Source organism: Eptatretus burgeri, chromosome 9 (assembly GCF_056783735.1).
Source record: "Eptatretus burgeri isolate ZD-2024b chromosome 9, Ebu_testis_v1, whole genome shotgun sequence".
In the NCBI taxonomy this organism is placed as follows: Eukaryota; Metazoa; Chordata; class Myxini; order Myxiniformes; family Myxinidae; genus Eptatretus; species Eptatretus burgeri.
Window position 1 is genome coordinate 70,572,509 of NC_140969.1, and position 14,229 is coordinate 70,586,737.

Below are 14,229 nucleotides of genomic sequence, written 5' to 3' on the forward strand. Positions count from 1 at the left end.
CTTAATGAAAGGCGATCCACATCATGCAAGACCTTTTTCATGATCTGAAATGGTCTTCATGATCCAGTCTTTTTTGGGGGGATGTGAAGATGGTCTTCTGGGTTTTCTCATCCAATTCTGATAGATCATAATTAAACATAATATGGGAAGTGGACTCATGTGCCAAAATTGTCCATCAAAATTAACCATTTGATGAGCACGGTTATGCATTCTCTGAAAGACAAACTCAAACCTGCTGCTTTGCCAGACATAGGACACAGAAATACACTTTATTCAACGATCATCATCCACACGCACAACATTGATGGGCATTGTTGTACATTTAAAAATAATAATTACAAAGCGGTTTGTATGCACGTTGCACAAACAACAGAGATGTTTAGATTACAAATAAATAATTAGTGGAATTATTTGCTTAATCTTTTTTTCTTTGTTTTTTTTTTCCAACACGTTTTAGTCAAAATATGCCAGCGGCTGTGTGATACTTGTGTGCAAGAGATCTGTTTATGGACAACAGAGGGGACCAGAATGCTTTGGAGAAGCACTGTAAGTCTGCCTACCAAGTGCCAAAAAGAGGCTGAAAAAAATTTTGATCGCATTTTTTGTTAAAGGCCAACATCCATACTTCAAATATTCCTTGGGGTGTGACAATCATCATCATCTGGGGGATGCCATGCTGGATTTTTGCATTTCAGGTCATTTCGGGGTCAAAGGTCATTGGGTACATTTCTACATATAATTTGCAAGTCATTCACTTTCTGCACCCCAAGATGCCTGTATGAGATCTGTAATGTTTTAATGTCATGAAATGTTATTTTCAGATATGTTTTCATTAGAAAACACTTTTAGAAATAGGATTAGTTATAATTTCTCAAAGACAATGGTAGGATGAATGCCCGATCATTTCATTATCATAAATATTGCCAATCCTTTTGTATTATCAATTAAATAAGTGTACAAATCAGATAAAATATGGTGAGATACTTAAATGATACCATTACAAATCAAATCAGCACAAGTTGGAAATTAGAATTTAAAATAATTGCTTAATTTTGGTTGATGTTTTTTCCAGAGACAAAAAAAAATCAAAGTACTGAAAGTTCTGAATTTAACCAAAAAAATTTTAAGTTTCGAATAAAATCAAGAAATAATATCATATGTTAACAGCAATTCTTATTTGTTCTATTTAAGGTAATGGTTGAAGCATTGTTTTGAAAAAAATGGAGCTCAATCCAGTTGCAGTCCTCAAACGAAAACTGATCATTTGTCAACATCTTGTGGACTTTGTATCCTTTGTCAAGTTTCCAAGAAAGAAACACTGCGGCTTCCTTCCGAGGAGGGAAACACTGAGTAAGAAGGTGTGCACTGGAAAGGATAAAATTAAGAGATCTTGCAAATTTCTCGCTTTTTGACGGACTGAATGTTGTACCTGATTCTGAGTGGAACAGCGACGAAATATAATGGCACAAAACATGTAACAGTTCTTTCACATCTTCTATGCATATTGAAAGACTCAAGGAAATACTTGGCAAGTCTTCAACAAACACAGAGGAAGATGACAGCCAGCCAATTACTTCGTGTCGACTGTCTTCCACACCTGTTGACTGGGAAAAATACATATTTTGCCAATCAGATGAACGTCAAAAGGTGAATCGTGTTGAGACATTAGAAAAATCGGAAACAATATTGACATATGCAAAGTCAGATCATGTTATGAGACTGAGACTCTCTGGAATCTTAGCTGTGGAAAGAAAGTATCACTTAGAGTGCCTTATCAAATTTTAACAGAGGTCAGAAAACCGGTCCAAATCCGAAGTATCCAGCAACGATGAAGCCTTGGCAGAGTTGTGCATAAGACTTGAAGCTGGGCTAGCATGTAGCCATGTATAAGACATGAACAGCAGAGGGGCATGATGCATCAAGATTATTGAAGAAAAAAATTGTGCAGAGGTACTTCCCAAGTATCTTACCAGGAGACAATCTTTCCATCATGACATTCTGAAGTGTCTGGGCCACAAGGCAAATTTTGTTCATCCTCTGCACCCCAAAGCAGCTTTATTGATGTATCCTGGAGATAAGTCAGATTGTCATTTCAAAGATGTTGACACGAACCTCCATGTTTTCCAGTTCAGGGACCGACTCTTCTGAAGAATTGTATGGAGAAAAGATGGAAACTTCTCAATCTTGAGAAACATGTATGCTCCAAGACATGGTCAATGTCGCTCTGAAGTTGAGGCCTGATCTCCAAGATACTCCTAGGCACGATGAATCTTGGAAAGGCTGAGACATGGAACACTTCGCAAGGGTTATTCCTGACAGTTTGTATGAGTTCCTCCGACTTCTCTTAAGCGGCTTATCTGTGCTAGATAAAGAAACAGATGGCCCAGGAACTCTGAAATCAAGATGAAAGTGTGCAATATAGCACAGGACATTGTCTATGCTGTTATGTTATCATGTAACCCATATTTGCATCTTTGAGTGTGTGTATGTGTGATGCAGATGGATGAGAAAATCCAATGACCTTCGAGGATCATGCAGATTAACAGTTTATTCGATCATGAACTGTGGAATATCTTCATATAACTGAGTATGCACTGGTACTGTGAAAATACACAAGTACTATTTTGAAAATACAAAATCTTGATTTTGAAAATTTGAAATAAATAACTTCTCAAAACCATCCAAGATTCTTTTTTATATTTTTTATTCTTGATATTAAGTGAAATGAGTGAAATTGAGTCGTTTGAATAACAAAAATTCAAGTAATCAGGGTTTCTTTTAGTGAAATATTGTATATTTGACCTTTGACTATTGGGCTGTGACCTTTGACACTTGACCTTTGACCAAAAAATAAAATACTTTTTATAGACATCAATCAATGATACAAGACAGTTTTAAAGCCTATTTATGTGGTTAAATCTGCACTAATGTGGTATGACTTCTAAAATAAGCCCCCCTGGATGACATTTGACCTCTGATTGACCTTTAACACAAAAATTCAGCATAGTATCTCTCCAGGTGTTGATTATCATACCACAAGGGAAATTTTAAGCATGGATGCCGCCATCAACAAAAGATGCCATCAAAATATTTTTTTTTGGCCCTTGGAAGACAGACTACTACTGCAGTAGTTTTTGGTTTACTAAGGAACCAGGAGTGAAGATAACCAGCTTGGGAAGTCAAGATACTGCAATGATTCACGTATGTTTAAAAATATTCACACATTGAAACGGCCTTTGGATGAACCAACAACTGTTTATCGAATACCAATGCTAGAAGTGAAGTTCTTCGGTATACGGTGAAGTGACAGATGATAAAAACCGACGTCATGCCGCAATGGTCTCTCGGGATGGAGCGGTGCAGAGAAAAAGGCAAGAAGTACAAAGGAATTACAGAGTTGTAGAACTGAAGATGGTGGACAATGATTTGGAAATGAGAACCCTGGTTTCAACTAATGGATTATCGATCAACCATTATTCAGATCATAATTATATTTCTCCAAATTCACTATTTTTAATCATTTTTTCATTTTATTAGACAGATGTTTACATTTTCAGCAATGATCATCTGATGCCAACTGTTTCTCATGTCCCAAGGAGAGTCACAGACTGCTCAATATTTTGAGAACAGTTGGAATGATATGATACATTGCATACCTGTAAATTTTAAGGTAATGAAATGAAATCAATGAGTTTGTTCCACAAATTAATGTGACCATTGCACACTGCCATTTTTGAGTAGTGGTCCATGGAAATACCCTGTGCATATCTCTCATCAGACTAAGCCCCCCACCCTAAACCCACTACCAATCTTCCTATTCACAAGGAAACGATATTGTGGAAAGTTTCTACAAGTTCCTCGCTTCAGACATTGGGAACTCCTGATGACTTAGCAATATTGATGAAGAGATTTCTCTCCAAATTTTCCAATTGCTTGGTGCATTAAACTTTCTCAAAACAGCAATTTAGAAGCAACTTTAACTGTCAGATCCATCTCAAAATTGGGATCTTATCAAGCACAGTTCCCTGAATATTCGGTGCTTGAGAATCTAAGACCAATGTCCAATATTAGGTATGATAAATTTATTTAATATGATGAGTAAAAGTGTGGCTCGATGGTAAAGTGTGGCCTTCTCTTATCCTGACTCAGCTGATGCATCGTGCTTGGCCACATGTATAATTACACAATGCTCAGCAAGGTATTGGAGATATAAACCATATCATGGCCTGAGAAAACATTAGATACAGATCTGTGACTACCTGGTGCCTTTGAAGAAATGTCATCTGTCAGGTGCGCATGAAATTGGAACAAAGAATGCCAAAAGTCCAAACCAGCTGCCTTTCTAACACAGAGGAATTACATTTGTGGAGTTGTATGTTCACAGAGAGTTCTGTAATTAGCATTGATGGAGAGAACATGTGACAAAGACCTCAACAGGAATACCTTTACATTGTGTGAGGAAATGGCTAAAACCCTCTGAGATCAAACTCGTTCTGTGCCCCAGTATATTATTTGCAGACAATGTCTGCCTGTTCTCCAGCTGCATTAATATCAATGCACAGCATCAATCGACTTCTGTAAAGACACAAGCAGAAAGGGTTGGCCTTAAGATGACCGACACCAAGGCCAAGTACTGGTTTTCTGCTCTAGAATTCCTGATGATCTACAACTTGTAGCAATAGATGGAACTATCAAAATAGGTTGCAGTCAAAGTGCCTGGACAGTTATGTCATCACCCAAGCTTTGTGAGAGTAATCAGTCTTTATAAACACTTAACTACACGTCTTAAGAGGACCCAATAAACCAGTCCTTTTGCACAATGCAGAAACTGCACCACACGTAGTCCAAAGCTATCAAGTGAGCCATCGATGGAACCTGTTTGCAACTCCTGTACTTCGCTCTATCGATATTTGAAAGCAGGATTACATCACCAACATGGACGTTTCAGGGCCTTCCTCAGGAGCAAACATGATTGAAAAGTCATCTCCGTAACACGTTTGGACAACACGGCACGACATGATTTGGACACGTTGCCTGCAACCTTATCATGCACAGGCCCATAATACCTCTCAGTAGATTCTATCTGCTAATTACCCGTGTGGAAAACTTCAAGAATTGTACATGATTCACCTATCTTTGAAGACCTTGATCGATTGCGTTCATCTTACCACCATCGTGTGTCAAAGATTTGGGAAAATATTGATCACTAACTTCTCATAGATATGCACTCAAGCGATCTTTCCTCATGCTTTACCTATTCCTTCCTCGAACCTCACCTATTCAAAAGCATAAACTGACCAATCGCCAAATCGATACATGCCACATAAGAACACAGCTGGTGAAGGTAACTTAGCTGTTCGTTATTCCTGACATAGTTATGCTTTGCCTATCCAAGGTGTAGCTACACCCAGCTCCTGCAGTGCTAACATGAGTGCTAGGACTCCTGGAACCACAAAATGGTGATATTATTCCTATATCATTATGCACTCGTACACTGCACACAGCTATGGAGTGTCCTTATCACCATCATAACACAAATTGCTCGAAATACTCCACCAAAACCTTCCATGTCTCTCCACCATACATTTCCTGCCCTCCTTGCTCTGTTTTCCCAGAGACGGTACCCTGACCTTTGGACCATTACACCTAATCAAGATCACTTTACAGGGCTTCAGGATTTTACATCCTGGATTCAGCTCGAAGTTGCTGCACGTATTTACAGTTCGAACACACAATATTTGTTTGTGGTTAGGCAGCTGCACACATACACAGAACAGTGACATAATGCACTCATTACATTTTCATCAATTATTATTGTTTACTTGTCACAATATATTAAACATCTTTTACCACTCAAATTATTATATATTGGCATTGTTGGCCAAGCATACAAAAAAGGTTAAAAAAAAAATTATCGCATTGCATAAAAACTTTTCAATTTGCACACAAAGTCCATCACATAGTCTTGCATTCCTTCAATAGAACAAGGAACCACCGGTAACATTTCCTTGGGGCTGAACACCCAATTCCTTCCAAGATCAAAAGCCAGTGTGTGGGCCCGCAATGTCATAGGAGTGGTGCAACAGAAGCAGAACGGGTTGGTAAAAGCAAATTGTCATGGTTTGTGAAACCTGCAAAAACAGGGAAGAAATGTTTATACATAAAATTCTGGTCAAAACAACAAGTGCAACATGGTGTTTGTACGTGAATATATATAGTATACAAATGATTGCATGTATGATGTCCCTTTTGAGAGAAATGACATTCACTTTGTGGGAATTCCTACCAGGACATTGACCAGGAAATTTTGCTGAAAAGAAATACAAAAAATGTATTTCAGAGAGAGGAAAATGACAACAAAAAAACATCATCACAGACCATACCCTATAAAGAGTGTCAGTCGGTTCTCCCGAAGCAGTTTCTTACCCTGCAGTTAAAATCTTGGAAGGGTCACCACTCTGAGGCAGGGTACTTGACCGAGTGGAGGAATTTTGTCATTTGTTTCAGGGTGCCAGCAAAAGCTCGCCAAATCTTCGTGAAGGACATTGCGGGATGTTTGACATCGACCAATTAATGGCAGCAGATGGCTCCTCCGGCTTAACGTCCAACCGAGGGGTGGCATACACATTACACATTGTTGCATTGCCCTGCCTGAGAAACACAAGGATGACGGTTTATACCCGGGTCAACATTGGAACCTGGGCAAGCTGATTTTGAGGCGTCTGGTGAGTGTGCATACCTCTAGGGTCGAGGCTATCCTGCCACGCCCATAGTCAAAACATGTTGCACAATTTTCTCACACTTGGTCAAAAGGAATGTAAGATGTAGTTTGTGGAGTCAGTGGAGCGCTGATCAAGGCAAAGCCCTTTTGGAATGTGTTATTAACTCTGATGACACCGAAACAAAAGCAACGTGAATTTCGCTGAATCCATCCAAAAGTGTAAATAAAAGCAGAGAAAGAAATGTAATTGTATATATATATATATATATATATATATATATATATATATATATATATATATATATATATATATATATATATATATATATATATATATATATATATATATATATATATATATATATATATACGTATACAGCTCTGGAAAAAATTAAGAGACCACTGCAAAATTATCAGTTTTTCTGGTTTTACTATTTATAGGTATGTGTTTGAGTAAAATGAACATTTTTGTTTTATTCTATAAACTACTGACAACATTTCTCCCAAATTCCGAATAAAAATATTTTCATTTAGAGCATTTATTTGCAGAAAATGACAACTGGTCAAAATAACAACAAAGATTCAGTGTTTTCAGACCTCAAATAAAACAAACAAAACAAGTTCATATTCATTTTTAAACAACACAATACTAATGTTTTAACTTCGGAAGAGTTCAGAAATCAATATTTTGTGGAATAACCCTGATTTTCAATCACAGCTTTCATGAGTCTTGGCATGCTCTCCACCAGTCTCTCACATTGCTGTTGGGTGACTTTATGCCACTCCTGGCGCAAAAATTCAAGCAACTCGGCTTTGTTTGATGGCTTGTGATCATCCATCTTCCTCTTGATCACATTCTAGAGGTTTTCAATGGGGATCAGGTCTGGAGATTGGGCTGGCCATGACAGGGTCTTGATCTGATGGTCCTCCATCCACACCTTGATTGACCTGGCTGGGTGGCATGGAGCATTGTCCTGCTGGAAAAACCAATCCTCAGAGTTGGGGAACATTGTCAGAGCAGAAGGAAGCAAGTGTTCTTCCAGGACAACCTTGTATATGGCTTGATTTATGAGTCCTTCACAAAGACAAATCTGCCCGATTCCAGCCTTGCTGAAACACCCTCAGATCATCACCGATCCTCCACCAAATTTCACAGTGGGTGCGAGACACTGTGGCTTGTAGGCCTCTCCAGGTCTCCGTCTAACCATTAGATGACCAGGTGTTGGGCAAAGCTGAAAATTGGACTCATCAGAGAAGATGACCTTACTCCAGTCCTCTACGGTCCAATCCTTATGGTCTTTTGCAAACCTCAGCCTGGCTCTTCTTTGCTTCACATTGATGAAGGGCTTTTTTCTTGCTTTGCATGACTTCAGCCCTGCCCCTAGGAGCCTGTTTCGAACCTTCCTCACCATGCACTTCACCCCAGCTGCCGTTTGCCATTCTTTTTGTAGGTCACTTGATGTCATCCTACGGTTGTTGAGTGACATTCAAATGAGTTGGCGGTCATCCCGATCAGTGGAAAGTCATGTTCGCCCTCTGCCAGTCTGTAGCTTTGTTGTCCCCAATGTCTGCTGCTTGACCTTGTTCTTATGAACCACCGTCTTTGAAATTTTAAGGATGGAAGCAACGTGACACTCACTGTATCCCTCTGCCAGTAAAGCCAGAATTGAACCCATCTTTTCCTCACTCAAAACTTTTCTTTTCAACTCTTTTGGCATGGTCAATAGTTATTTTTTTGATTCCAATTACTTTTGAGGTACAACTGGCACTGTTTTTGCCATCCAGCTGGTCCTATTGCAAGAGGATAGTGATGACCACAGCAGTGGTTTTTTTTATACTTTTCCTTGTTAAATAAGATTTGGTTCAGGTGATCACCTAATCAGTACCTCACTAAGTAGAATGAGGTGTTCCTGTGTTGGAATTCAACAGACACTGGAATGGAATGGCTGCCATACATGTAGAGATGCTGATCTAAAAAATTTTGGGAGTGGTCTCTTATTTTTTTCTCAGAGCTGTATATAAATGGGCAGGTGGGGCTATCATAAATAGTTTCTAAACGGGTTTATCCAGTTTAGGAGTAGAAAGGTGAGCTAGCTAAGATTAAGGCATAAAATATAGAAGTGGAAAGGTTTGGGTAGGAGAATGATGGTGTATAAAGGAAATAAAACCCACCGTTAAGTGGTGGGTAAGGGTTTTATAGCAAGAAGTAGAGGGTTTATAATAGATTGGGTTAATGGTTAAGGAAAGTTTTGTTTTAGGATAGATATTATGGGTTAAAATCCCCACCCGCCCTAGTGTATATACCACCAGTCAAAAGTTTTAGAACACCCCCATTTTTACAGTTTTTACTGAAATCTAAGCAGTTCAAGTCCAGTGAATAACCTGAAATGGTACAAAGCTAAGCGGTAAACTGCCAGAGGTTAAAAAAAAGTTTAGGTTACCAAAAATTTTAAAAAATGTAAATTTCAGAGTTGTTAAAAAGGCTCTTTTCATGGAACAAGTAATGGGTCAGCAAATGCAGCTGTTCTGCAGCAATGGAAGTAAATTAAGCCTTGAAAGTTGATGAAAACAATTCCTACAGGTGTCCTAACTTTGGTTGATGACTTACAAACCCTTTGTCTGTGTAAAAGCAGTGTTGGAACAGATTGTGTTGCTACACCCTCTGAAGCATTATTTGGACAATATTGCACTGCAGCAAGTAGTATATTGCTGTCATAATGGCGAGAAAAGACAATTAACAAAGGAAGACAGACAGACCATTATAACCCTTAAAAGTGTAGGTCTTTCCTTTTGAGAAATTGCAAAGAAAAACCAAGGTGTCAGTGAGTACAGTTTCCTACACCATCAAAAGGCACTTGGAAACTGGAGGAAACTCTGACAGGAAGAGGTCTGGCAGACCCAAAGCCACAACACAATCAGAAGACAAGTTTCTGAGAGTCACCAGCTTGCATGAAAGGCGGCTCACAGGACAGCAGCTTCAAGCACAGCTTAACACTGGTCGAAGTTAGGAAGTCTCAATTTCAACTGTGAAGAGAAGACTTCGAGCTGCAGGTTTGACAGGTCGAGTGGCAGTAAGAAAGCTATTGCTAAGATGGCAAAATAAGAAAAAGAGGCTTGCCTGGGCCATGAAGCACTGCCAGTGGACTATTGAAAACTGGAAGGTCTTATGGACCGATGAATCAAAATTTGAAATCTTCAGTTCATCACGCAGGGTTTTTGTATGCCGTCGAGTAGGCAAAAGGATGGTTCCTCAGTGTGTGACACCAACTGTCAAACATGGAGGAGGAAGAGTGATGATATGGGGTTCTTTTGCCGCCAGAGTTGGCGACTTGCACAGAGTGACTGGCACCCTGAACCAAAAGGACTAACGCAACATTTTGCAGCACCATGCAATACCCTCTGGTCGATGCCAAGTTGGTCAAGGGTTCATCCTACAGCAAGATAACGACCTAAAACATACCTCCAGGCTATGTCAGTACTACCTTAGAAGAAAAGAACAAGATGGTAGGCTTCAAATCATGGAATGGCCAGCACAGTTTCCAGACTTAAACCCCATCGAGCTGGTTTGGGATGAACTGGACAGACGGGTGAAAGCAAAGCAACCTACAAGTGCAACACATTTGTGGGAACTTCTGCAACAGAATTGGGAAGAACTTTCCAAACAATATTTGATTTCCATTGTAGAAAGAATGCCATGAGTATTGTTACGGCTGTGGAAATTCGCAAACCACCATTCAGGTCCCGTAGGTGAGATATCTCTTGAGTACCTGTGTAGTTAGCCCAAACCCGTTGTATAGAGGGAATTAATGTGATTCATTCAGGCTGCGACGCTTTGAGATAGCTGTTTTTCTGTTCTATCTTTATTTTGAACCAACCACGCTCCAACCGTCAGACAACAACAACGCCAACAGCCACGACCTTTACCTTCACAACTCGCTCCCGCAAACATCACATCACCGCCATTCCAAACGGCACCATGGCCATCGGCCACCGCCGGAAACCCTCCACCACCTTCACCTCTCTCCTTCTATGGCCATTCCCGCACCACCTGTGAGCACCGAGCGTCGGGCTGTCCTGGGCTCGTACAAGATACGCGCCGAGCCGCGAGTGCAAATGGCGGCCTTTCCAAGGAGAATTCGGATCAGGAATGCTACACGCCCACTTCTGATCCGTCCAATTAGGAAGCGCGGGGCGGCTTGGCCCTGCCTCCAGGCGCGTCTGTGTGAAATCGAGATATGCAAATTCTAGGATCAGGGGAGATTCACGCCCCTTTTCCTCCGTCCAATGGGCGAGTGTGGCCCTGCCCCCGAGGTCATCCTGATCCGGAAATTTGCATATTGTTTTCTCCTGCCGGCCTATAAAACGGCGAGCGTAAGGCGAATGGAAGAGTTGTTGCGCAGAGGAGTTGTTGCGCAGAAGAGTGGTTGCGCAAAGAGTCAGTTTTGGTGGCAGAGAGTGGAGTCGGGAGACGAAGGCAGTCAAGTCGGGTTGGAGAGCGGAGTGGAGTCGGGAGGCGAAGGCGTCAAGGTGGTTTTCTGCAGTCGGCTGAGGAGAATTGGAGGAAGAGTCAAAGGAGCTCGGGTCCGAGGCAGGGAAGACGGCGGTCGGCGACGAGGTCGCGATGGGATCGCTCATCGCGGAACCCAAGCCAGCCAACCATTCTCCTTCTCCCAGGGCATCAACAATTCCCCCCCCCCTTTTCCCCCGCGCTGAGATAGTGCGAAAAGGGGGCCCCGTTCCCACCCCACTCCAAGCGGTGCCAACGAAACCTGCGAAGGAGCACGAAGTCGGGGCATCGCCGCGCAGCCACATTTGCGGCTCGTCACGAGGTCGCGGGTTTGGAGCCCCCCGGTCTCGCGGAGCTGACCGCTCGTTCAGGTCCCGCGCACACATTGGCCTACGGGCCCGTCTGCCCCCTTGCCTATGACGGTGGCTTGTTTCCTTTGCTTTTGAGTAAATGTGTGTCGGCGCCGTCTGTGAAGTAAAACCGTATAAGTGTTGCCGTGTGTCGGTCTTAGTCGGTAGTATCTGCGTCATTGTTTCTTTTGTTGCATTTGATATATGTGCATTCTGTTTGGCTGTATATGTGTGCTCTCCGTGTGCCGCGGATTAAATGTGCATTATGTTGAACTGTTTTCCCGTTTCGCTTCGTCTTTTCTTTCATTGAATCTCCATCTTGCTTCACGTAAAGGGTTCGTTCGTAGTGGGCTTAAAACGCCCGATAATTAATCGGAACCGTCGAGGCCGACGATAACACCGCTCGGTTATCCCGATAGTACGGAACGGACCGCTTAAGCGGCCCGTGTCTGGAGTCGAGCTGCGGCGAGGTGCGATCGCCCGGTCTACCATCCGCGTGGGTACTTAGGTAGGTCGAGTTTGGCGAACAACCCTATCCCACGTGGGTGGCCGATTGGCACGATCGTGGTGAGGCCGAAAGGCCCACCCGTGACTAGCTCCCGGCGTTAGTCCGAGAGGGTCACGACAGAATTGTCCGTCCGGTGGGCGACGTGCCGCGATTCGAGTCACATGGCCGATCGCACGCCGGCGGGCGCGAATTCGCAACAGTATGTTCAGCTGCTATATCTGCAAAAGGTGGCTACTTTGATGAGTCAAAATTTTAGATTAAATTTTGTTCAACAAGATGATTCCATGATTTCTGTTTTTCTCTGCACTTGTTTATTTGTTCTATGCTTTAATTCTAGAGTAAATTGAAACATTAAACTGCTTAAATATCAGTAAAAACTGGAAAGATGGGGGTGTTACATGTTACAAAAATAAACACATACAGGGTGGACATAAAGTCTGGAAACATCGGCGAATATACATTATGAATGGTTTATTGACATTGCATAACAATACATATGTTCAATGACATTACATGACATGTTCAATGTGTTGTCCGTCATGAGAAATGCACAGTTGAATGCGCTGTGCAAAATCACAATGAACGCGGTGTATTAATGCAGCATTTCCATCATTCCCTGCACATGCATCCATGATGCGTTGCTTCAGATAATTAATTTGTGTCTCTGATTTTCATTGAATACACCTGCGCCTTCAGCATATCCCAGAAGAATTAATCAATGGGGTTCAGATTTGGCGAGGGTGCAGCCCACTCCACAGGGCCACGTCGTCCAATCCAGTTCGGGAAATAATCATCCAACAGAATGCCGTACTATTATCTATGTTTCCAGACTTTATGGCCACCCTGTGTTTTGAATTACACAGCGGGAGCTATTTTGACAGACGTGGAGGTGACGTGTTTTTAATAACATGATGGGTATGTCGCAGTGAGGTGTTTATAATTACGTGGCAGTGGGGTGTTTTGACTAAAGTGGCAGTTACACAGTGGTGAGTGGTTTTTAACACCATGGCGGTGAGGTGTTTTTAATAACGTGGAAGTTACGTGGTGGTGAGGTGTTTTTAACACCATGGCAGTGAGGTGTTTTTAATAACGTGGTAGTTACGTGGTGGTGAGGTGATTTTAACACCATGGCGGTGAGGTATTTTTAACAATGTGGCAGTGAGGTGTTTTTAATAACGTGGCAGTTACGTGGTGGTGAGGGGTTTTTAATACCATGGCGGTGAGGTGTTTTTAATAATGTGGCAGTGAGGTGTTTTTAACAACATGGAAGTTACGTGGTGGTGAGGTGTTTTTAACACCATGGCAGTGAGGTGTTTTTAATAACGTGGCAGTTACGTGGTGGTGAGGTGATTTTAACACCATGGCAGTGAGGTGTTTTTAATAACGTGGCAGTTACGTGGTGGTGAGGTGATTTTAACACCATGGCGGTGAGGTATTTTTAACAACGTGGAAGTGAGGTGTTTTTAATAACGTGGCAGTTACGTGGTGGTGAGGGGTTTTTAATACCATGGCGGTGAGGTGTTTTTAATAATGTGGCAGTGAGGTGTTTTTAACAACGTGGAAGTTACGTGGTGGTGAGGTGTTTTTAACACCATAGCAGTGAGGTGTTTTTAATAACGTGGCAGTTACATGGCGGTGAGGTGTTTTTAACACCATGGAAGTGAGGTGTTTTTAATAAGGTGGCAGTTACGTGGTGGTGAGGTGTTTTTAAAAACATGGCAGTTACGTGGTGGTGAGGTGTTTTTAACACCATGGCGGTGAGGTGTTTTTAATAACGTGGAAGTTACGTGGTGGTGAGGTGTTTTTAATAACATGGCAGTTACGTGGTGGTGAGGGGTTTTTAATACCATGTCGGTGAGGTGTTTTTAATAACGTGGCAGTTACGTGGTGGTGAGGTGTTTTTAACACCATGGCAGTGAGGTGTTTTTAATAACGTGGCAGTTACGTGGTGGTGAGGTGTTTTTAATAACATGGCAGTTATGTGGTGGTGAGGTGTTTTTAATAACATGGCAGTTATGTGGTGGTGAGGTGTTTTTAATAACATGGCAGTTACGTGGTGGTGAGGGGTTTTTAATACCATGTCGGTGAGGTGTTTTTAATAACGTGGAAGTTACGTGGTGGTGAGGTGTTTTTAACACCATGG

The 14,229-nt window shown here is 41.7% G+C and overlaps 1 protein-coding gene across 3 annotated transcripts in view; it reads right to left on the reverse strand.

Moving 5' to 3' along the window:
- Positions 1–236: 236 nt before the first annotated feature.
- The window catches only part of LOC147020315 (phosphatase and actin regulator 1-like), a 124,254-nt gene continuing 110,261 nt past the window's right edge, over positions 237–14,229 (reverse strand). For all 3 annotated transcript variants that reach the window (XM_085895611.1, XM_085895610.1, XM_085895609.1), the window contains one exon: positions 237–6,131. In XM_085895611.1, the coding sequence (XP_085751737.1) occupies positions 6,116–6,131 (16 nt within the window). In that variant the 3' untranslated portion in view covers positions 237–6,115. The remainder of the gene's footprint in view (positions 6,132–14,229) is intronic.